Here is a 21,518-nt window from a genome sequence, read left to right as displayed (position 1 = left end):
GAATAAAGTGTAAAATAACAAAGTGAAAAACCTATACTCGTGAGGAAGAGTATTGCTGAATGGTAGGGTACTACAAAGTTAGTGATACAAAAAAATACAGAAAAGCGAAAAATAGCTTCTAACTCGTCATTTGCGCAATAATTAAACAGATCCTCAAAAAAATGTGAAAAAATACAAATACAAGCAACGAACGCGTATGTATAGAAATATTGTTTTCTATTCCTTTTTCTTGCCATTTGTTCTTCTCCCCATTCTTCTAAAATACTACCTAAAGGTAAACGTTCGTAGAAACTTTTTACCTTCATGTTCTTAAGCTTTTCGTGTCTATGTATTCAAATTTTCGACTGCCAAGGATGGCGCTCTGGCAGCCTCCTATCCTGACAGTTCACCAAAATTTCAACTGGCCTCACATTCGACATGGCAATATTTCAAAATTTCAGCTTCGCATAAGTTCGGCTTGGTAAAAATGCGATTCCATCGATTAGCAACTGTAAAATTACAGCTTCGCAAATTTACAACTTGAACAAATTGACAAAAAAGATAAACACCAGCTGCCTCGCACATGTGTAAACACTGTTCCCATTTTCCTTTTAAAAAAAAAAAAGAAAAAAAAAAGCCAAGCCAAGCCATGAGATGGCAATGCGGAAATTTGCTAACCTATCTATTTTTTTACATTTATTTTATTATTATTTTTTTTTTTTTAAACTGAGAATGAAATAGGACAGAGAATGGTCGCATCAGGTTTTTCAATAGGAGCTACAGATATAAAAGGAAAACTCCATATCTACATAAAATCTAGCGTAAATAAAGATGCATGCGCACATGCACATGTGTACATTTGTCGGTTCCCCTCGAGGCATACAGCTTCACATGCAGTTGAAAATTTAGGGGTAATAATAATGCTAGTAATAACTGTTTCACCAATTGTCCTTAAAAATTATTCTTGTTGAAGGCTGATAAAGGTAGGACTAAGTGGGAGCTTTGACTCGTGCTATAGGGATAAGTGTTCACAGGTGCTTCATTCTGTACACATTTACTCCTGCTTCATTTCGTCAAGTGCCAGAGAATGAGAAAAAAAAAAAAAAAAAACATTTTAGGGACGCACCAAAAAAAAAAAAAAAAAAAAAAAAACCAAATGATGACCATCGTAGGAGGATACACACGTACTATGGAGCTCTGAAAACCACGTTAAACGTATGCGCACTTTTTCGCGGTGCATGAAGTGTCCCAATAGAAGAGCTAAACAAAGCTGGTTTCACGGGGCAGTGGACACCCATAGATAGCCATAAGAGGACTTGAAAGATGGAAATTGGGACAAAACAAAACGAAAAGGAAGCCAAATCGGCAAAAACATGATAGCATGGGAGCAGGAATGCCATTGTATAAAAGCGAGTAAATAAGTGTGAGAGAACACTGAGCCGCACACATTGGTAAAGCCCCAACGGGGGTAAAATTTACCAGTTGGGGGCCTCCTCTCGAAGGAACCATGAACTTTGTATTGATGAACCTAAATAAATATCTACTAACTACCAAAGACATGGCTACAAGTACCCCTCACATGTGTCCATGTTCCGATTGGAAAAGTAGAATCAGTGTGTTCACATATGCCCCCCACCCTTTTCCAACACAAATGAATAAACATACCTATAGAGGAATGACGGCATTTTTTTTTTTTCGTCATGATTCCAACTTGCGTGGATTCATCCTTTACCTGTGAAGTGATTAAGATGAACTAGGCGGTGAATGGAATGATTATTCCTCCATGTCAGCAAAGTTCGCGGGTTGGACTTTGGAAAAATGAAAAAAAAAAAAGGCACTTAAAATGAAATCATTTCTTTATTAAAAGGGAATGAACAGATAGTTATGTTTTTTTTTTTTTTTTTTTTTTTTTTTTTTATTCAATATTTTTATTATACCCGCTCGACATGGCGTTATCTTCCTGCTTAAGCGGTAGACACTTCGTGTAACACTTCGTACACCCGCACTGTTCATTCCTTCCTCCAACATACCTTAACCACAATGGCTCAAAACATATGCCCTCTTTTTTCCTTAAATGCTATGATACAGATGAATTTAAAAAAAATTGCAACAAGCTGGCAAGTTCGTAAAAATTTTACACTTATATATATATATATATATATATATATATATATATATATATATATATATATATATATATATATATATAAAGGCGAAAGGTTAAAGAGGTGAAAAACATAAGAAGGGATGGAGGGGAAAGGAAAACATGCTTCCAAACGTTCGACTATTTACTTTTGTAGGTATACACCTAGGCGCGCTTGTTTGGGAAGTGTAATCTTCCTACATGGGCAAGTGCCCGCATGTGTACATTCCTTCATGAGTAAATACCTACATGAGTATCTCCCCCTTTGGGGTGTAATGTATATAAAAATGATACGTTCGTCCCGCGCGCAACAGTGAACAGGTGTTTGGGTAATGGTCCCGACAAATGTGCACCCTTGATCCCGTAACACCACCCGGTGCATGATACCCCCGCGACTTAGTTATTCTCATCATCGTGTGTGCAGTACAGGCGTAGGAGGGCCTTGAGGGGGTCCTTCAAAATGACATACTTTCCATCAGGTTTCTCCGAAATGATATCAACAATGTATCTAAGGATACCCCAGATATTTTCATACTTCAAGCCAATTTGAGTAGACAGATCTTTGGTCTTGTGTGACTGAATGGAAAGGATGTTGTGGTTTTCAGCATCATTGGCATTTTTTCTAGAAATGAAACCTAACTTAATATCTTCACATCCACTGATCAAAGCTTGGCATATAAACTTTTGTAATTTAGATGTATTGTTTCTAATTTCATTGGCAAGAAGAGCCCCTTTTTGGTTCTCAATTTGAGATCTCCAGTTTTTATGGCTCTTAATATCGTATTCATTTAGAGCACAAATGTAGACATAGGAGTTGGCAGTTCCTTTAAGTTTCGAGTGAATTTCTCCTCTGGTGATAAGAGTACAATTTTTTTTGGAAGATCCATGAACAATAGGAGGGATAGTAATCTTTCTATACCTATAAAGGACATCAAAATTTCTGCAATTGGGGGCAGTAAAGGATGCATTATCAAATTGTTCCGCCTGCTCATTTTTTAGAAGAACCTGTTTTCTAAATCTTTGATTAATTTTGATGGCTTCAAATCCTAGAGCTTGTAAGCTATTAATCTTATTTTCATTGTCCTGTGTAGGAGCGTCGATAGAATTTTCATTAACAGTTAGTAGGTCTACAATAGAATCTTCATCCTTGTCAATAATAATTTTATTTCCCTCTTTAGTTATTAATAAATGCCAAGAGTATTTGGACTGCGCTGCTGACATGAGACAGGAAAGAACCTGATCAGTCGAAACAACTATAATGTTACTACTACTCATGCCATCTGATCCTGCGGCTGCTTTAACCTTTTTATCCTCATCATGCAAAATCTGCATCAAGGATTCATCATCCATCGTTTTGCACACTAAGTAGTTGTTGTCCTTATTTTGGTTTACAAGTCCTGGAGGATTCTTCACATTAATATTTTCAAATTTTTTATCATAGTATAATAATCTTCCTCTGAAGTAAATATCTTGCATTTGAAAATTTTCCATTTTTATTAATTTTTTTGGTAATTCGTTAAACATAACTTCACATTCCACTGTCCATACGGGGGTGGGTTCGATACTCCACTCTGTGAAGATTCTATGTCTAGCATTCATTCTAGCGGTTTTGGCTTGTTGAAGTAGTTTTTGCTTCTTCTGTTCAGCAGTTTTAATTCTGCTACTGTAGAGATTATTTTCTTCTTCTTGTTTTTGTGCAAATGCTTGTGTCGTCTGTTTGTTCATAATTTTCTTCTTATTGTACATGGGTCCCTTCTGCTTCTGTCCTGCCCGTAAATCAACTGTTTGGAATTGTTGCTCATCTTCCAATGCATTTCCTTCGTTCGAATTCTTGTTCGCGTCCTTTACGTTCTTCTGATAGCTACCACTTGTGAAGTCACATATTTTTCCTATCTTCTCAAATTTCATCGATGGCTCAAATTGGTACTTCTTCAATTCCCCCATGCACTGATTCACCAGTTCCTCATTCTTCGAGTCAGGGCCCCACGTCCTGTTGTTCGCCACTCCGATTAGTTTAAAGGCAGACATGTTTCCTCTCACGGGTAAGGTTAGGCGGCTATACAAACTACACAGCTAATACCAATATGCACTTGTGTCACTATAGGGCTATTTCTTAACCCTTCTTACTAATTGTGTGGGTCCTTCGGAATATCAGTTCGTCCCTCCTGGTATGGACGATCGGAAAACTATACTGGACTGGGAGAACAGAACAGGGAAGTGGGCCAGGCATGCGCGTGCAAACTCACAACTACAGGACTTCAAATATATATATATGTATAATCCGTTAACATATACATGCATATATGCATACGTTCACTTTCACCGGTTCTTACTAAACGTGTATCGAAAGGAAACTATCCCTTCCAGCGTCGCAAAAGGGGTTTAAAAAAAAAAAAAAGAAAAAGAAAAAGAAATCATAAAAAATGGAGCACAACTCAACGCAAAAACCTACATATACGTAATATACCTCCCGCAGCTAATTGCTAATTTGGCATTTTGCTAAAACGGGAAGGGCAAAAAATAGGGCCTTCTTCGTATAACATGGGGTAGGTAAAAGTTATCAAAACGTGTACGTATTACAATATAATGAGGCAACTCCTTTGAAGGCGTACAAGGAAAATATAGTGAATATAAAAAAAAGGGATCCTTTGAAAAAAAAGAATTCACCTCATAAAACATGTAGTAAGCCGTTTTATTATTTTATTATTTTTTTTCTTTTCACCATGTAGTGGGTTCACGCGATATTGTCACAAAAAACTGTTATTATTAATATATTTTTCTTTAAATCTCTATGAGTTCGTTTTCCTTTTGCTTCACCATGGCGTTTGCAAAATATGCTGCACAAATGTATGACAACTTTTTGCGTTTATTTTTTTTACTTTCTCAACTTCGCCGATTACCGCATGTCGGTAAAAAATTGAAGCACTTATGTGGGGGGGTAACCATTGGCATACGCCACTGCGCAATATAATTTCCTGCACTATTTTTTCTTCTTTCCTCCAGAATATTTATCCTATTTGCACTATATAGAAATGTGGTTATAAGAGGAACGGTTTCTTCTTTGTTCGTTACTTATGTATGAATATGCATTTGTATGAATACTTCCATGGATGAATTTTTTTTTTTTTCCCTTTTCACTCTTTCTGGGAAAATTCCATTGCGGTGGAGTGGTCTGTTCATTCCTTTAAGAATATATCATGCGCAAAAAAAAAAAAAAATCGGTTCACATATAGACGTGAGGAATATACCGACCTGTAGGCTAACAACGCTATGACGTCGGCACAGGATTTAGCACATGGAACGTGTGCACCATCATCAGGTTATAAGCCCGAACTCGCTTGAATTCTTAGTTTTCACTACACATGGCTCCCCCCGTGTGCTAATCACTACACTAAAGGTTTTAATATTCAATCATGTTCCTTCTCCGAGGATGTAAACACACAGGATATATTGTCAAATTGTTTTTCAATCAAATTTTTTTTTTCCTTCTTCCTACGTCCACGTACGTATGTTACATGAGCACCCCACGGTAGCCAACAAATGTCTGGCACCCGTGCAGAGGCAAACGGAGCTCCACCGCGGGAAATGACGACGCACATTTGCTTTACCACACATGTAACGAACGAATGGGAAGAATTTCATTGGAAAATGTAAAAAAAAAAAAAAAAAAAAAAAAAATGAGGACTTGAAAGGAAAGGCTTCTACTTCATTTTGCGACAATTTTGTGAAAAAAACGGAAAAGAAGGAAACGCTACGAATTTATTTTTTCGTTGTGACAAGGAACAATTTTTTTTTTTTTTTTTTTTAAATAACCTTCCAAAATTTTCGCTATTCAGGGGAAATAATTCTTCCACCGTTTAGTTATTCTTTTTATTTTTTCCCTCGTGGTGTCCTTCCTTCAGTTTGAAGAGAAATTAATTATGCACACACGTATGTAATTCCTTCTCTTTTCACTTGGATCTGTCTGTCGGGTGGAAGGCAACGTAGGATCATGCTCCCATGTGGCTATGCTCTGGTGTAGGCTCTTCACCATTGCATCGGGCGTACGCTGTAACAACATGTGAGGGACATGAACCAGACAAACGTAATCACAATTAACTCTACATTGAAACGTTAGTGTCTGGAAAAAGAAAAAAGAACATCCAGCCGGGGGGGGGCACATAGACTTTTAAAAAACGGTGCTCAAGCAAAATAAGTGAATGAGGAAGAGGTGAATGGGGACGGAGTGAATGCAGACGAATTCCTGGTAACCCCTCGTTTGTTTGCAACCCAATAATGTTTGCGGCAACCGTATGCATAAACGGGAACGCATTCCCTCCAAGGCACGAATGGGAGTGCTAAGCTACTGAGAGACCTTTTTCCCCTGCCTGAAGATACTGCCCACTAAGGTGTCTTACACGCATACACATATACATGTACACATACACATACATACGTACATACGTGTATACATACACATACAAATACACATGTAAATTTATATATAGGCGACACTATGATACATTTGCGAGACGCATTGCGAAGGGGAGGCGCCATAAAATACATGAGCAATGTCGGAAGTAAGCAGAGAGTATGGGAGAAAGGTCTGAACAAATTCCCCTCCCTAGGCAACAGAAAATTGCACAGTAAAAATTCACCAAATGAACAAGCACGAGAAGATAACAACACTGATAACCTTATCGATGAGGGAAAAAAAAGAAATTATAATTTCTTCAAAAGTTTCTTTGTGGCAACATTTTTCTGTTACTGTTCCTACGAGTTTTTACACATTATACGGGATCATGAACTGGTGAAGGAAAAAATAAAACATGTTGCAGAATTGTCTAACCTTATAGACTTAAAAATAATACCTCTCCTAATGTTCTTGAATGGAATAGTTGACAAGCTAAAGGGGTACCTACTGATCATTGTAAAAAATGGCAATTATTATGTGCTTCAATTTTGCCGCCCATTAAAAGGGTTTATCTCGAAGCGTGATGAGAATTGTAGCATTTTTGTCGGTCCCGTTGAGAAGCGAGATTTGTCCGAACCGTTTTCTTCGCTCAGGGGGGAGGACGGAGTAGATGTTTCTGCTGAAGATGGTGATAGCGAAGCAGGTACCATTGCCACTGCTCCTACCGCAATATCCCCCGAAGATAATTTTAAAGACATTCATATTACGGAGAACTCCCCTAGTGAACTACACTCACTTATCAGCTCTGATGAGGGGGTGCAAGGGGATAATGTCATGCCGGAAAATGGAACCCATTATAAGGGTCTCTCCACACAAGGGGCACAGGAGATAGAAGATACGAATCCAGTTATGGAGAATTCCTTTAATGGCAACTTATGGGAGCATTCCTCAAATGATAACATAGGAGTTGTCATCAATCCACTTAATAAAGTAAACTCACCTGATGAGGATGAAGAGAAGGATGTGCTTAATTTATATGATGAGGATCTGAACAACCATTTCCCCATCGATGGATACGACGATATGAGCACGGGGAAAGCTACGATTGGGAATACACCCACTGGTGAAGTGACTACTCATGGTGAAGGCGAAAGCGGTGGCACGGAAGAAATGTTTCTACCTAGAGAAGTTGAAGAAGCAGAGAGGGGAACACATGGGCATCACAATTTGGATGGATATATTTGTGAAGATGGCGGGGATGGTAACACTGATGTGCCACTAATGAATGATTCTCAGCAACCCCCCCTAGCTAGCAGTGTCGAGGAGAGCCCCAAATTATTCTCAGATGGAATGTTAACTGTAACGGAAGGGATGCACAATGAGGAGAGCTACACTAATGTGCATAGACAAAACGCGGAAACCTTAATGGAGGGGGAAGAGCTGTGTAGTGGTGGGAAGGAAAAGGATGGAAGCACAGAGAAAGTAATTACAGACGAGATGAATGCGGACATTTCACCGCACAGTGATTCCGATCACGTCGAAAAGGAACAAACAACTGAGGGATCCGATTTAAGGGCAGGGACAAAGGGGAGTGATCCTCGTGAGGATCAATACACTCTTAACGAACCACAGAGTGACCCCCAAAGTGGCACACACACTAAAGCATTAATAAGAGAAAGGCAGCTGGAAATCCCAATGAATGATAAGGGGGTTAAAGGAATTGTAAAAAGTGAAGTCCAAAAATTTGAAGGAGAAATTAAAGAGCTGTCTAAGGAGGAGCTAAAGGATAAAATAATCACCATGTTCCTAAACGAGTTGTTAACGAGAAAATACAAAGACATATTGATGGAGGAAGAAAAGGAAACACTGAAAAAAGTTCTGACAGTTAAGTATAATGATATATATTTGAGAGAAAAAAAAAAAATGGAAAAAAAACTACAGAAATCTGTTAAGAAGAAACTAAGGAAAGCGGAAATGCTACTAAAAAAGAGTTACGAAAGCGAAAAGGAAATATTATCACGTCTAATGAGAAATCAAAAAAAGGAAGAGGTGAAAATGGAAAGGAATAAAATAGAAGATGAATTAAATAGGGTAAGGGAAAACTACCTGAGCAAAATAAATTCCTATGCATGTGATGTTGATGCTATAAAGGACAACCACTTTAGAGAGAAAGTCAAAATGGAGAAACTAGAAACTATAAATGATATTCAAAATAAACTGGTCCATTTGCAGAACTGTATTATTCAAGATTTATCCATTGAATCTATTTTAACAGATTTGAAAATAAATTTTAAAAAAGATCCTTTCCTAGACACCGTATTCGCTACTTTGCCGGATAACTTTTTTTCCCATATGTTCAAACCGACACCGAACAATATAGAAAAAATAAAAAAAGAATTTTACCTTTTATACAAAGAAGGAGTAAAAGAAGCTTTCATACAACATAATGAGAATTACTTGTTAAAAAAAATAATAGGTACTGTTGCTCCCTATTTTTACTTAAATTATGAGGCGAAAATTAGCATGATTTTACATAGGGCATTGAAAAATGATTCTGCTTTAAAATCTAATTTGCTACATTTATCTTACGCTTTAAGTAGCGTGCAACAGAACCAGTTTGTAGATGCTCTTCGCTATATTGATGAGCTGAGCGGCAGCTGCAGAAATATGTTTTCCCCCTTCAGCGAACACGTCAAAAATGTGGTTCTCTTTAGATACTACTTGCGCTTAGCTGTGTCTAGGCTGATGTTGGTTGGCAAGACTCTGCGCTTGGCGGAACAGACCACGTGAGCACCCATTGGGAAAGTCGCCTCACTCTGCAGAAGCGATAACCACCAGATCAGTTAACCCGTTGGTCAAGTTAGCACTTTACCATATAACCATTTGACAATTTTTTTTTACCCCCAAATGACTATCGCGAAAACGACCATCTTGTTATGTTTCTGAGCTTTCCTTCTCCCTTGTTACATTGGTGCACCATCTCCTATTTTCTTTTTTTTTTTTTTTTTTTTCCTCCTTTATTTTTGGATCTGTTCTTCCTGTTTAGACATCTCATGCTCGATTTGCACCTCACCCATTTTCTCCACTCGAGGGAGCCAATTATATAGTCGATTTTGCAAAAGAGTTATGAAACATAAAGGAGAGGTCCCCACCCTTATTAATTTTTTAGCGCAGTTCGAAGAAGTGATTCCATTTTAAGGAGGTCACCGCAAAAATAGTGCATTTTTGCACAGAGCTTTCTTCTTCGAGAGGTTAGAAGAGCATACTCTTAGGGCTCCCACCCTGTTTGCATGTAATGAATGTGTTTACAGATGCCCCTTACGAAATGTGAGTTAAGGATGTGGATGATTCATATTCTGTGTGTTAAGCGATATGTAATGGGGCCGAAGTAGTGTCCCATGGATGCCACACATTTTTTACTCTCCACCCTTATGCCCTAGAAGCGAAGCCACGAATGATCGCTGAATATGCGGGGCATAGAAGATGAACACGAAAAAAATAAAATAAAAAAAGATGCTATCAGGCCATCATTAACGAAGAGGTTATTCCCATTGAAGAAACAAAATGGTGTATGTTCACAAAAAAATAAAAAATATCACATTTTATGTGATCCACTTTTTTTTTTTTTTTATTTTTTTTTTAATACATCCTCCTCCGGCGTACTCATCCCCTCTAAAAGAAATAAGTAGCAGTACCACATATTGTTGTTTCTATTACCTAGGAAACAAACCATTAGGTCACACACACGCTAAACGCATAAAACCGAATCGAACAGACCCTGAACGCATTGACACTGAACGGTAAAACGTGAACCGTAGAAAATGAACCGTAAAAAGTGAACCGTAAAAAGTGAACCGTAAAATCTGAAATATAAATCATAAACCCTAAACCCTGAAACCTGAACCCTGCACGCATAAAAGCTGAACTTGGAACCTTACTCCTATACCCCTGAAACCTTCTCTTTCTTCCCCCCTTTTCATCTGAAAGATGATGTTCATCTAAAAGAGGAACGTGTGTATGGAATAGAAAATTCTGTCATGGAATCTGATCCGCCAATGGTGGAATTGTCATTGTTGTGATCTGAGTATGGTATGTTCAATTCCCTCCTAAGGGTGGGCCTTTTGTTTCTTCGTGCAGAGTAGTTATTCCCTCCAAAGAAGAGGTGTGGTTTGTACTTGTAAATGAAATATGCTAATGCTGGTAATCCAACCGTGAAAAGGGTACCAGCCACAGCGCCAGGTGCGATATTGCTCGAAGACTCTGTGCTCTGTACTGACGAACTCTCTGTTTTCTTTCCTTGGTTTTGTGCTCCTTCAGCTTTTTTCTCTTCGTTCTGAGCATGATCACCTAAAGTGTAGTAGTACATCAACAACAGCACATACTGGTATATTCTTTGTATATAGTAATATAATCATATGGTATATGTACAACAACACACATGGTATATTTTTTGTGTATAGTAGTATAATCACATACCATTACCCCCATCGACGACAGCATCGCCAAGATCAAAGTCGTCTCCAGCAGAAGGTTTCTTCGGTGTGGCAAGTTTGACTACAACAGAGGGACATTTCAGTTTCAGAGTGCCATTATCAAAATAATCGCCATAATTCTTGGCGAACGTTTTACAATACTCATACTTCCCGTTCTCCCCCTTGCAATCTGCACTTACAGCTTCATATGCCCTAGTAATGGCCTCTAAGTGACTTTTATATGCATCAGTACACTGAAACTCAGAAGAAGTTAACTGCTGCTGCATTTTACTATGGTCATATTTAAAGTCAAATAGTATTTTCCTTTGGTCAAAAATACTCTTGTTGGTAGTAGTACGGGGATATTTGTTATCACAATTATTACTGCGCCCGGTTCCCCTCAGTGCGTTCTCAATTTGATTCATGCGGATCATAAGTAACCCTTTGCTCAAATCTACCGGCAACAACCCCCCTATATAATAATATAAGAAAGTACAGCGATCCCCATGATACTCCTTGAGTCCGTATTCCTGCATTCTGAGTACGTAACACCAGGCCTTCATTATTTTGTCCGTATATTCCGCAACCTTTTGATTCTGCTGCAGTTGCCTCTGTTCCTCTGTGTAGGATGTTCCATAAGTAGTATAGCACGTGCTCTCCTTGAATTTATTATATAGTTTCCGCGATAGTAATTGATCTAAAGGGTCTCCTTCTCCCTATAAATGTAAGGGGCATACAGTGATGTATATATGTGTATACCTTTCCCCCATGTTGTCACTTCAATTATATTACACATGAAGTACATATTTTATGTGCTCATTATTTATGTATTCATTCGTAATGGGGAAAGAAAAAAGAATTTCCCCCCCTCGCATTCCTGTTACCATTGTTACCGCTGTTCATATGTAGACTATATATATTATCGTATTTAGGCTGGAATTTTATACGTTATAAATGGGGTATTTATATATATTTCTTCCATCCACCCCCCTTCTAATGAAGTGGTACTATTATTCTTTCCTCTCCTTTCTTTTTCATATATTCTCTTCATCCTTCTACTTCTTTTCTTTCCTTCTTCTTCTGTCTTCCTTTCGTCCCCTTTCTTTTATTCCCTTGTTTTCTTTCTTTATTCTTCTTCCTCTTCTTTTTTCCTTCGCTTTATTCTTCTTTCCTCCTCCTAAAGAAAACATTTACCTTCCACCTAAAATATGAATCCTTCTTTTCTAAAAGCATACTTCTTCCTTCCCTTTACCATCTTCTTCAATCTTTTTTTTCTTTCGTTTTTTTCTTTTTTCTCTTCTTCTTTCGAATCCTGTTCATTCTTTTGCCCTAAATTTTCGATTTCTATGTTCTTTTTTTTTGCAACATCAATTTCATTTGATAGTTCTATTTATTTCATTTCATTTCATTTCTTTTCTTTTCTTTTCCTTTTTTTTTTTCCTCTCATTTTTTTTCCTTAAAATGAACTCGTTTCGCTTGCACTTCACCTATCTTGACGAGTTTCCGGTTGCCCCCCACCCCTCATTGCCCAGTTCGATGGGGATGTCACCTTGGACCATGCTTCGGAGCTCGCTGGACTGCGAACAGTTTTTCCTCACAGGCCAGCGAGCTCTTCTCTATAATCAATGGCTGATCCCATTTTTCCGGCTGCGATCGCCCTTCAAGGAGTTTATCCCTCCCCGCCCAATTAAAGCAGCTAAAGCTAACCCCTAAAACCTTCTTCCTATACCCCTAAAACTTTATTCTAACACCCCTAAAACCTTACTCCTACACCCTACAACTTTATTCCTATACCCTGAAACCTTCCTCCTAACCCCTGAAACCTTAAACTATAAACCCGGAACCTCCCCTCCCCTTTCTTTTACTTTCCAAACAACTGATCTTCCCCTATCTCATTTATTCATTTAACTTATCAACCCATATCATTCTTTTCCTTTTCCTTCCCCCCCTTCTGATGAGTATGATGATTACGCAGGAAAAAATGAACTCATTATGGAGCATTTTAAGCAGGGGGTGCGGGATGTATTTCCTAATATTCCCTAATACATTAATAATAGAGAGGGTGGCGGTGTGGGGCATGCATTCCCTACATATAATGGATGAATAGATACAAAGTCCATATAATCATTATACGTAATAGTGTGCGCGTTTTGCAATTTATAAGTAATATATTTTGCGCGCCATATAATTATTATACACAGAAGACCCCGTTCATGTGTGTTGCAGCATGTATGTTCAATGTTCCCGAATGGGAAAGTGACGTATATACAAACTACTACCTTACCTATCAACGAAGATGTATGCTCCTATTAATACGCTGTTGTATGTATTGGAGGAAATTGTAGTGCATTAGTTGTACAATGTCGTGGTAGTAGTTATTTTAATTAGAGATTGCCCACATATGGAGCATGGAAGGAGTGCAGCACACGGAACACATAAATGCACGCCATCCATTCCCGCAAGCACATGCAAACACTATATATACATACACATGTATATGTACATAATATAATGGGGATGCAAACATATATTTTCCCAATAATAAGTATACCCTGCAGGGGAAGAAATTATGAGGAGGGGAGGGGGTTCATTTTAAAAGGCGCCGTAATACCTGTCCTTAATCTGTTCCACGAAGTGGCTATCCACTTTTCTGAGTTTGATGTACGGCTTGAAAATCTCTGCGTAATTTAGCAAATTTTTCTGTGTCATATCGGAGTATTTATTATCATTTACATAGGATTTTATTTGAACAAATGCCCTGTCTGGAAAAAGAGGATGGAGAAAATTTTCATCTCTGTAATGTCGCATGACTAGTATGATTATGTGATCGCTGTTTCCATATTTACTGTGAAAAATATGCGCTTGTGTAAAAATCCTATGACTCAATTTAAAATCCAGTGCCTTCATTATTTGCCTGTAACTATCGTGTACAATATACTCAGACACTATTTTAGCATCCACTTTATTTTTTTCCGGAGTTTTGGAAATGGCTGCTTGCTCATATTTCCGTAATAGGCAAATATTTTTTAACTGATTTGGTTGTATATATTTCCTAAACACAAAATTTTTGTCCTGAGATTGTGGTGTTAATATATTCACTTCTTCCTTTAACTCACATTTGAAATAATCATCCACCCATTTATATTCATTATTAGCATCCGATGCTTTCGTTATTATATTTATAAACGTTTCATATTTGGGATCTTCTTCTAAGGGAATTTGATTATCTGACATGTAAAGACTACTTAATGAATATTCTGTATATTTGAAAAAGTTCTTCTTCTCTTCTAATTCTTTTCCTAATTTTTTCCCTATATTGTCATGGAACAAGTTGGATCCGCTTTGTCCGAGAATATGTGGGATGTTCTCCTCATTCGCTTGGTCATTATCATCACGATATCCCCTGCGTATGTTTTTTCCTCCGGATAAAAAATCCTCCAGTATTTGCGCGAAGTCCCTATTCATTTTCAGCAGGCATGCTTCTTACCATATGTGTGTACTTCTACATTTGGAGCAGAAAATTTTGCTACAATATGTGTAAAAAGGTCTAAATTTGAAATAGAAAATTCTGCTATATATATATAGTCAGTTCTAAATTTGGAGTAGAAAATTTTTTGCTACCCGCCGCGTTCCTCTCCTTAGCGCATAACTCCACGCTAAGAACACAAAATTTTGCATAATGGTGGTAGGCTACAGTATGGGAAACCTGCCGCTTCCTTGGAGTAAATAAAAAAAGGGCATACGAGGGGCAGGAGGAGTGAGCATGGTCAGACTGCCAGGATATGACATATCTGTCATCTAAGACAAATTTTGTGCAGAAAAGATTCCTTCTCCCCAAAGGGGGAAAAATGTACAAAAAAAAAAAAATAAATAATAATAAAATATAGCTACCTTTCGCATGTGAACCTTGCAGGTGAAAAAAAAAAAAAAAAAAAATTTACGATCCACTTCCTCTCCTCGAAAGATTCATTTTTATAGCACACTTTCTCCTCTGCCTCTTTTTTCACAGCGGTTGCAATCAGAATTGTACACGAATTTAGGAAGGGGGGCGGCGGAAGTGCCTTCGTTCAAATCTTCCACATTACCTTACTTGGAACGATAATAAAAATGTACTAGACTACTCATAACAGCATGATAACATACAAAAAAAAAAAATTACACGTAAGAGCCTTACGCAAATGTAGAATGCGTGAACGGAAGACGGAGGCGACAGTTTGCCTAAACGCACAACCCTCATGGAGATGCACCCCCCCACACCCTTTATACACTTAGCGCCTACTCATTTCACACCCCAGATACAACTGCGGATATGATAACACTTGTCAAAATTCATCCTCCTTTCTACTCAAACTACTTTTCCGCATTTCTCTTATATGTAACAAAATGACTCAACGGTTAGCCCTTTCCATATGTAAAAAAAAAAAAAAGAAGGTGTATTCCTTCAAAGTAGTGTAACGAAATAAACAAGAAAAAAAAAAAAAAAAAAAAGGAAAGGCATATGGGGCGACTTCTTAGGCATATACCTGAAATCGATCAGTACTGCATGCCCCGAGAATGTTGCACCACGAATTGCAGATTAATTACACACCTCCACAAATGCTTTGAGAACTCCGCAAAACGGGAGGAACCTTCGCCCAATTCGCTAGAGCGTTATGTAGTATGGTTGCACATAATAGAGGAAGAAGCATAAGCATGTCCCTACTTGGCCGTATTCTCATTTTCTTTCTCCCTTCTACGACCATTCAGTTATGTTGTGATGGAGTTAAAAATTGTTCACTCCTTTATGCGAAACGTTTTTTCAATATTTCTTGCACTTCTGCATGGAAGGGGCACTGTGCTTTGTCGCGCGGAGGCAAATAATGCCAAAAAGTTACTTAATAAAATGAGGATGCATGGTGAAGGAATGCAGCCTCAAAACCTCTATAGCAAAAACACGGATAAAAAAGGACGACACTTATTTATAACGATTCGCGATTAATATACAAGTGCATAATTTATGCGCTACCACAGTAAAGAGAAATTCGAAACGGTGCACTGAAAGATTAATTGAAAAATAGAAAAAAGGAAAAAACGCAGTCGTGATGACACTTACATGCATTTCCCTCTAACTGCGATATATTACACACGCGCATGTATAGTAGTATGTTTCAAAAAAAAAAAAAAAAAAAAAAACAACACTTAAAGTGGGAGAATAAAATTTGTATGAAATTTTGTAAGAAGTTTTTCTTTCTTTTGGCCATTTAGCAAAATTATTTTCGTAAATAGGTCTTTCCTGCTTCTTCTATTTAAGCCCACTTTTCCCCTCATTTATGCATGCACTTTTTTTTCTTTTCTGTCCCTACATCTTTTTGGCATAAAATAAAATATTTACACAATACACGTACAGCTTATGTATGCATATTGGTCCACTATTGAGGGAGTGAAGGGGTTATTTAAATTCTAGAATTGATGGGAAAAAGAATAATAATAAAAAAATAATGTCATAAATTTTCCAACAAAGGTTATTCAAAAAAGTATGTCTCCCCCCCCCTATGCAGCACCCTTACTGCACCTTTCCAATATTAGCGCAGAAATATGCAAAATGAAAATATGACCAATTGTCATTTGCATGCATTTATGTCTGGGGGGGTCTGCTAAATTTGTTGGAGCTCGATTTCTTATTTTTGAGGTTAAGCGATTATTCCTAGTGTGATCAGAGGGTGGAAGCTTTTTGGCGTATTCCCCCCCCCCTCTACGCCATCCACCCCCAGAACAATACTGTTGACAAACGGAATAATGTCAGAGAATTTTCCCAGTCAGGTGCTCCTCATTTTTATTTATATGTGGATCACTCCACTTGGCACGGCTGGTTGCATGTAGTAAAAATGCTCTCTTGGTTTCGAAAGATGGGTTACAAAATAGGGGCTATTTCCCTAGAACAAGGCTCCCTCCCCTTCGTAAAAAAAAAAATGCACGGACACTACACTTAAAGAGGGAAAGTAAAAATGATGAAGTCTTATTGACAAACGAGTAGACCTGCAAAATATGTCATGATTTTTTTTTTTTTTCGGAAGAAGTTTACATATCGACCAATTAAACTATCTTGTGATAAGTTCTGTTGGGCGAAATGAATCGTCTCGAAAAGTGCAAACGGCAGAGACCGATGGAAGAGAGGTATCAGTCGGGTGCATCAACACGTAAGTAATCCATTCCCCTTTCTGTGCGTTTAAAAAAATGCACATGTTGCTTAATTATAAAAAGATTTAACAAGTGCCTTGCGCCGCCAAAAAAGAATCGATCCGTGTGGCGCAAACAGTTTTCGTGTCACATTGCCTAAACCGATACGATTAAACATACAAAATTTCGAGCGACAAGATGACAGGATTGGACGGTTTTTCAACGTACGCATTGACATGAGGCCAATAAAGGCTGCTGATGTGGTTTGAAGTGGTTCAGCTTTGTTTGGTGCGTTTTGACGTGGTTTGGAGAGCTTTCGCGCGCTTTCATGTGGTTCGACGCAGCGCAATGTGTCGTGACGTGGCACGATGATGACGTGCATTGATTGATATGCCTTTTTGAACGAAGAAAAACATGTTGGCATTTATTTTCCCTATTTTTTAGGAGCGTCCACTTTTTTGTTTTTTCCTTTTTTTCCTTGCTACCGTTAATTGAAATTTGGAGGAGAAACATTAGGCAAAGGACGATAGAGGTGAAAAAAAAAAAAAAATAAATAATAAGGAAAATAAATTTGGCTCTTCTTAAAATAAAGTAAAACAGTTAAAAGTTAATCCTTTCTCGTTCAATCATTTGTTCGTTTGTACCTTTTTTTTTTTTTTTTTTTTTTCTTCCAATTCCTCCTCCGTATGTTTCTTTTTTACAATTTCCTTTAGCACTTATATTTAATGATGTGTACATATGAATACACACATGTTGGCCTTCTTTTTTTTTCCCTTTATACATGCATATATATATGGAGTGGATCACTTTTTTCACCTGCATTTTTTTTTTCATTACATACAGCTTGGGCTTTCACTCCCCATTGGCTGCCTACCGTTTGTTCCACATGGTCCGATGCACACCTAATGTTGGGTGTTTTCAGCGTACACTTTGATGCGGATCCTTCCCTATTTACTTTTCACTCGTGTAGTTAATGTTCCTTTCCCCATCTTTTTTTTTTTTTTTTTTTTTTTTTAATTCAGGAGGGGCCCAATTTGCAAAGCAATTTGGCTCCAATTTGCATGACTTCAAAACTTTACTGCATGTTATGGATAGACACACCAAAAATATATATTTACGGGAACGCAAGTGCGTATATGAACAAGTAAGTACATATGTTCTCATATACGCATGCAGCAAGAGAATATATCCCCCGCATGCAACATATAAAATGAACAAAAATGTTCATGAAGAGTAAGGTGAGAGAGTCGTTAGCAATTTTGGGCCCAACTCGGTTATGTTACATCGTCAATTGGTGCGCAGAAATAAACGATCGTAGAGACCCAGGGGGATTATAAAATTCAGTTGGACTCATCTGATGAAAAATATTCGGACACGTTGTACGTTTACACGTTTATATATATGGACACGCACATATCCATACGCCCATACACATGCGAGTAGCAAGTGTAAACATTTGTATTATACCGGCACAGCTACATCCTTCGTTGGAGAAAAACAATCATTTTCGCTTTTATTGTCTCCGCCCCTGTCAACCCGCTTCCGCACATTCACAATGCGTTTTCCTCACCACAGATGTAGGAGCGCAAGTGAGTACATACGCGCACATACACGTACAAGTGATTATTCACTTTATATGTACACATGCGTGTGGCTTAAAACAACAACCATTTTGAGCACACACAACAATTAAGCACCCTGACGAGGCTACGTACATATATGTAAATATACTTGTGCCCCCACGGGGAGGTCCAGTTCTCACGCATAAGAGAATTACGTGCACCACAGGTGTTACATAAATACATTGTTTTCTGTACGTGTACATATTCCGGCGTGTTTTTCTCCACGTGCAATTTGACCATATAAAAAAAATAATAATAATAATAAATGCATATAAGTGAGAGTGTACCTCCAAGTGCGCACAAGTGTATATGGGTATATTCCTACACGAGTATCCCATTTATTTATGCGCAAAAGTATATATTACTTGTGCTCTGCGCGTGAAAATTCCATGCATGTACAATTGGCCTTCACTGACAGCCGATTGTCACTTGCGCAATTTACACAAACATATAGTGCGCACACGTTTATTCGTGCTGGTGTGAGGCTGCGTATATACGTACGAAGAGTTATACTGTACTATGTATATGCAGGTAAGAATCATCATGCTCCACACTATTTATATGTACGTACCAAGCATCACATTGTACTGGTATTGTATGCATATTTCCTGCGCACGCTTGAACATATGATCAACCACGCCGCGGAGAACAATTCGTTGATTGGTGAAATCGCGTTCACTCGTGTTGCATACATCCGGAACCCATTTTTTTTTTATGTGCCAAACAATTTTATCACAAGTGAAAAACACTAGTACAAGTTATGACTGCACATATGTTGTACTATGCATGCTTAAAGTGAACGCACGCGCATACCACACATGTGCCATATTGACATGAAAATATGCTTTATAACTATACGTGTTAAAAGAGTATATATACGTGGAGCACGCATATGTGACACATGCACGCAACTCAGCGGATGTGTCACATACATATTTATGGCTTACATGATTACACAAATATAATATGTTCATTTTCACATGTGCCAAAAAATATACGCATACACAGCCTGCGTTATACATACACGTTTGCAGTTATTGTGAAAAAAAAAGAAGAAAGGAAAAACCCCAAAAGTTGATGCCACAATTGTAAATTCAAATTGGCATTAACAAAAAAAAAAAAAAAAAAAAAAAAAAAAAAAAAAAAAAAAATTGGGGGGCAATTCCAAGGAACTGTTCAAAAAAAAAAAAAAAAAAAAAAAAAAAAAAAAAAAAAAAAGGAAGTAAAATAATAGGAGATGTAAATGGGAAAAGGAATTAATTATTTATTTTTGCATATTTTTCCTGCTTGTTCATCTCTTCATGTTGTTTATATATATTTGCATGAAAAATGCCCATTTTTAAAGAATCATTTTCTGTATTTTTTTTTCCCTCCAACATACTTTTTTAAATTATCTCATTTTCCTTTTATTTTAGTAAAAATTTGTTTATGCACATAATATAAAACCAACACGACGAAGCGAAGCAGTAGCTTGCAGGAAAAAATAAAAAGTGCTCAGAAAACTGACATATTTATATATACATATATATGCATATATATATATATATACATACATATTACATTTATATATAATTTATATATAATAGCGTGCAATCCATGATCTATTTATAAGCAAACGAACTAGAACTGGAACAGCATGAGATTGAATAAGGAATGCATAAATTAAGGATAAGAGGAAGGAAGCTAACAAGGCAAGGTGTAGCACTTGATCCGATATAAGATTAATATATATAAGATTAAGATTATAACGGATTTAAAATGAAAAAGAAAAAATAAATAAAAGATTAAAAATTAGGCACAACAAAATAAGTCATAAGGGATTTAAAATAAAAAAAAAAAAAAAAAAAAAAAGCCAAATCGATCGCGGATATAAGAATATAAACACAGTAATTATATATCAGTTTCCTTTTGTTTTACCTTTTTAAATTTTGTATTTTTTTCTTCTTTCCTTTTTTTTCTTTTATTTTTCCCTTTTCCTATTTTTCTTTTTTTTTTTTTTTTAATTTATATACATACTTGTAAAATATTTATACACAAATTATGCCTGCACATGGGGCGTAATATAGTCCCATCAGTTAATGCCAGAGCTTACGCATTAACATTTGCCCATATGTACATTTGCATATGTAATTGTTTATATATGTATGTGCATACGTATATACAAAAAAGCGCACATTTATATATGAGGCAACAAGTGATGGTGCAGCTCCATGTGTTCATGGCATCTGCATAGGTGGCAAGTCTCGGGGCCTCGACCTATTCGCGGAGAAACGTGACTTGGCATTTACACCCAGCGCGAGTGCAGTGTCGTTGGAGAGCTGCCCGTGCTGCACCCCGTTTATTTCCACTTTTGTTTTGTGCGACGAGTACCTGTATGCATCTGTACATGCGTGTGTATGTGCGTCGAGGATCGAAACGACCCTTAAGTACGCGCATGCATAGGTATATATAAGTGTCGATACATACGTGCACATACGTACAAATATGTACCTGCGCGCTCCTGCTTATGCGTGCCTGTTCGTCGATTGTCCTCCCTCCTGTACACGTTGATAGCACGTGCACACAAGAAGGGCGACACGAAAACCCATACGTAAAAAAATTAAGGGGCACGGAGAGGAAAGAGGTGTGCAAAATAGAGGAAGACAACCACAGCAGTAATAAAGCGCCTATAGCGCGTAACCGAAAGGAGAGGTACGAACTTTCCTTCCGCCCAGTTAAGGGGGACTTCACATTTGGCAGAAGTTTTGAGGACA

The 21,518-nt window shown here is 37.5% G+C and overlaps 4 protein-coding genes across 4 annotated transcripts; 1 reads left to right on the top strand and 3 right to left on the bottom strand.

Moving 5' to 3' along the window:
• Positions 1–2,518: 2,518 nt before the first annotated feature.
• Positions 2,519–4,150, bottom strand: PKNH_0806900 (eukaryotic translation initiation factor 3 subunit D, putative; the record flags this gene model as incomplete). Its single annotated transcript, XM_002258674.1, has 1 exon — positions 2,519–4,150. One exon carries the CDS (start codon positions 4,148–4,150, stop codon positions 2,519–2,521), a length of 1,632 nt encoding a protein of 543 aa, XP_002258710.1.
• A 2,467-nt stretch (positions 4,151–6,617) lies between these two features.
• Positions 6,618–9,305, top strand: PKNH_0806800 (conserved Plasmodium protein, unknown function; the record flags this gene model as incomplete). The annotated part of the gene is made up of 1 exon (XM_002258673.1): positions 6,618–9,305. One exon carries the CDS (start codon positions 6,618–6,620, stop codon positions 9,303–9,305), a length of 2,688 nt encoding a protein of 895 aa, XP_002258709.1.
• A 1,204-nt stretch (positions 9,306–10,509) lies between these two features.
• On the bottom strand, positions 10,510–11,874 carry PKNH_0806700 (KIR protein; the record flags this gene model as incomplete). The annotated part of the gene is made up of 3 exons (XM_039113970.1): positions 10,510–10,862; positions 10,992–11,703; positions 11,872–11,874. The coding sequence occupies 3 exons, from the start codon at positions 11,872–11,874 to the stop codon at positions 10,510–10,512; spliced, it is 1,068 nt and encodes a 355-aa protein (XP_038969604.1).
• A 1,705-nt stretch (positions 11,875–13,579) lies between these two features.
• Positions 13,580–14,452, bottom strand: PKNH_0806600 (conserved Plasmodium protein, unknown function; the record flags this gene model as incomplete). The annotated part of the gene is made up of 1 exon (XM_002258671.1): positions 13,580–14,452. One exon carries the CDS (start codon positions 14,450–14,452, stop codon positions 13,580–13,582), a length of 873 nt encoding a protein of 290 aa, XP_002258707.1.
• Positions 14,453–21,518: the final 7,066 nt, after the last annotated feature.

The sequence above is a fragment of the Plasmodium knowlesi genome, assembly GCF_000006355.2.
Source record: "Plasmodium knowlesi strain H genome assembly, chromosome: 8".
Lineage (NCBI taxonomy): Eukaryota > Apicomplexa > Aconoidasida > Haemosporida > Plasmodiidae > Plasmodium > Plasmodium knowlesi.
This window is presented reverse-complemented; position numbering and strand designations above follow the sequence as displayed.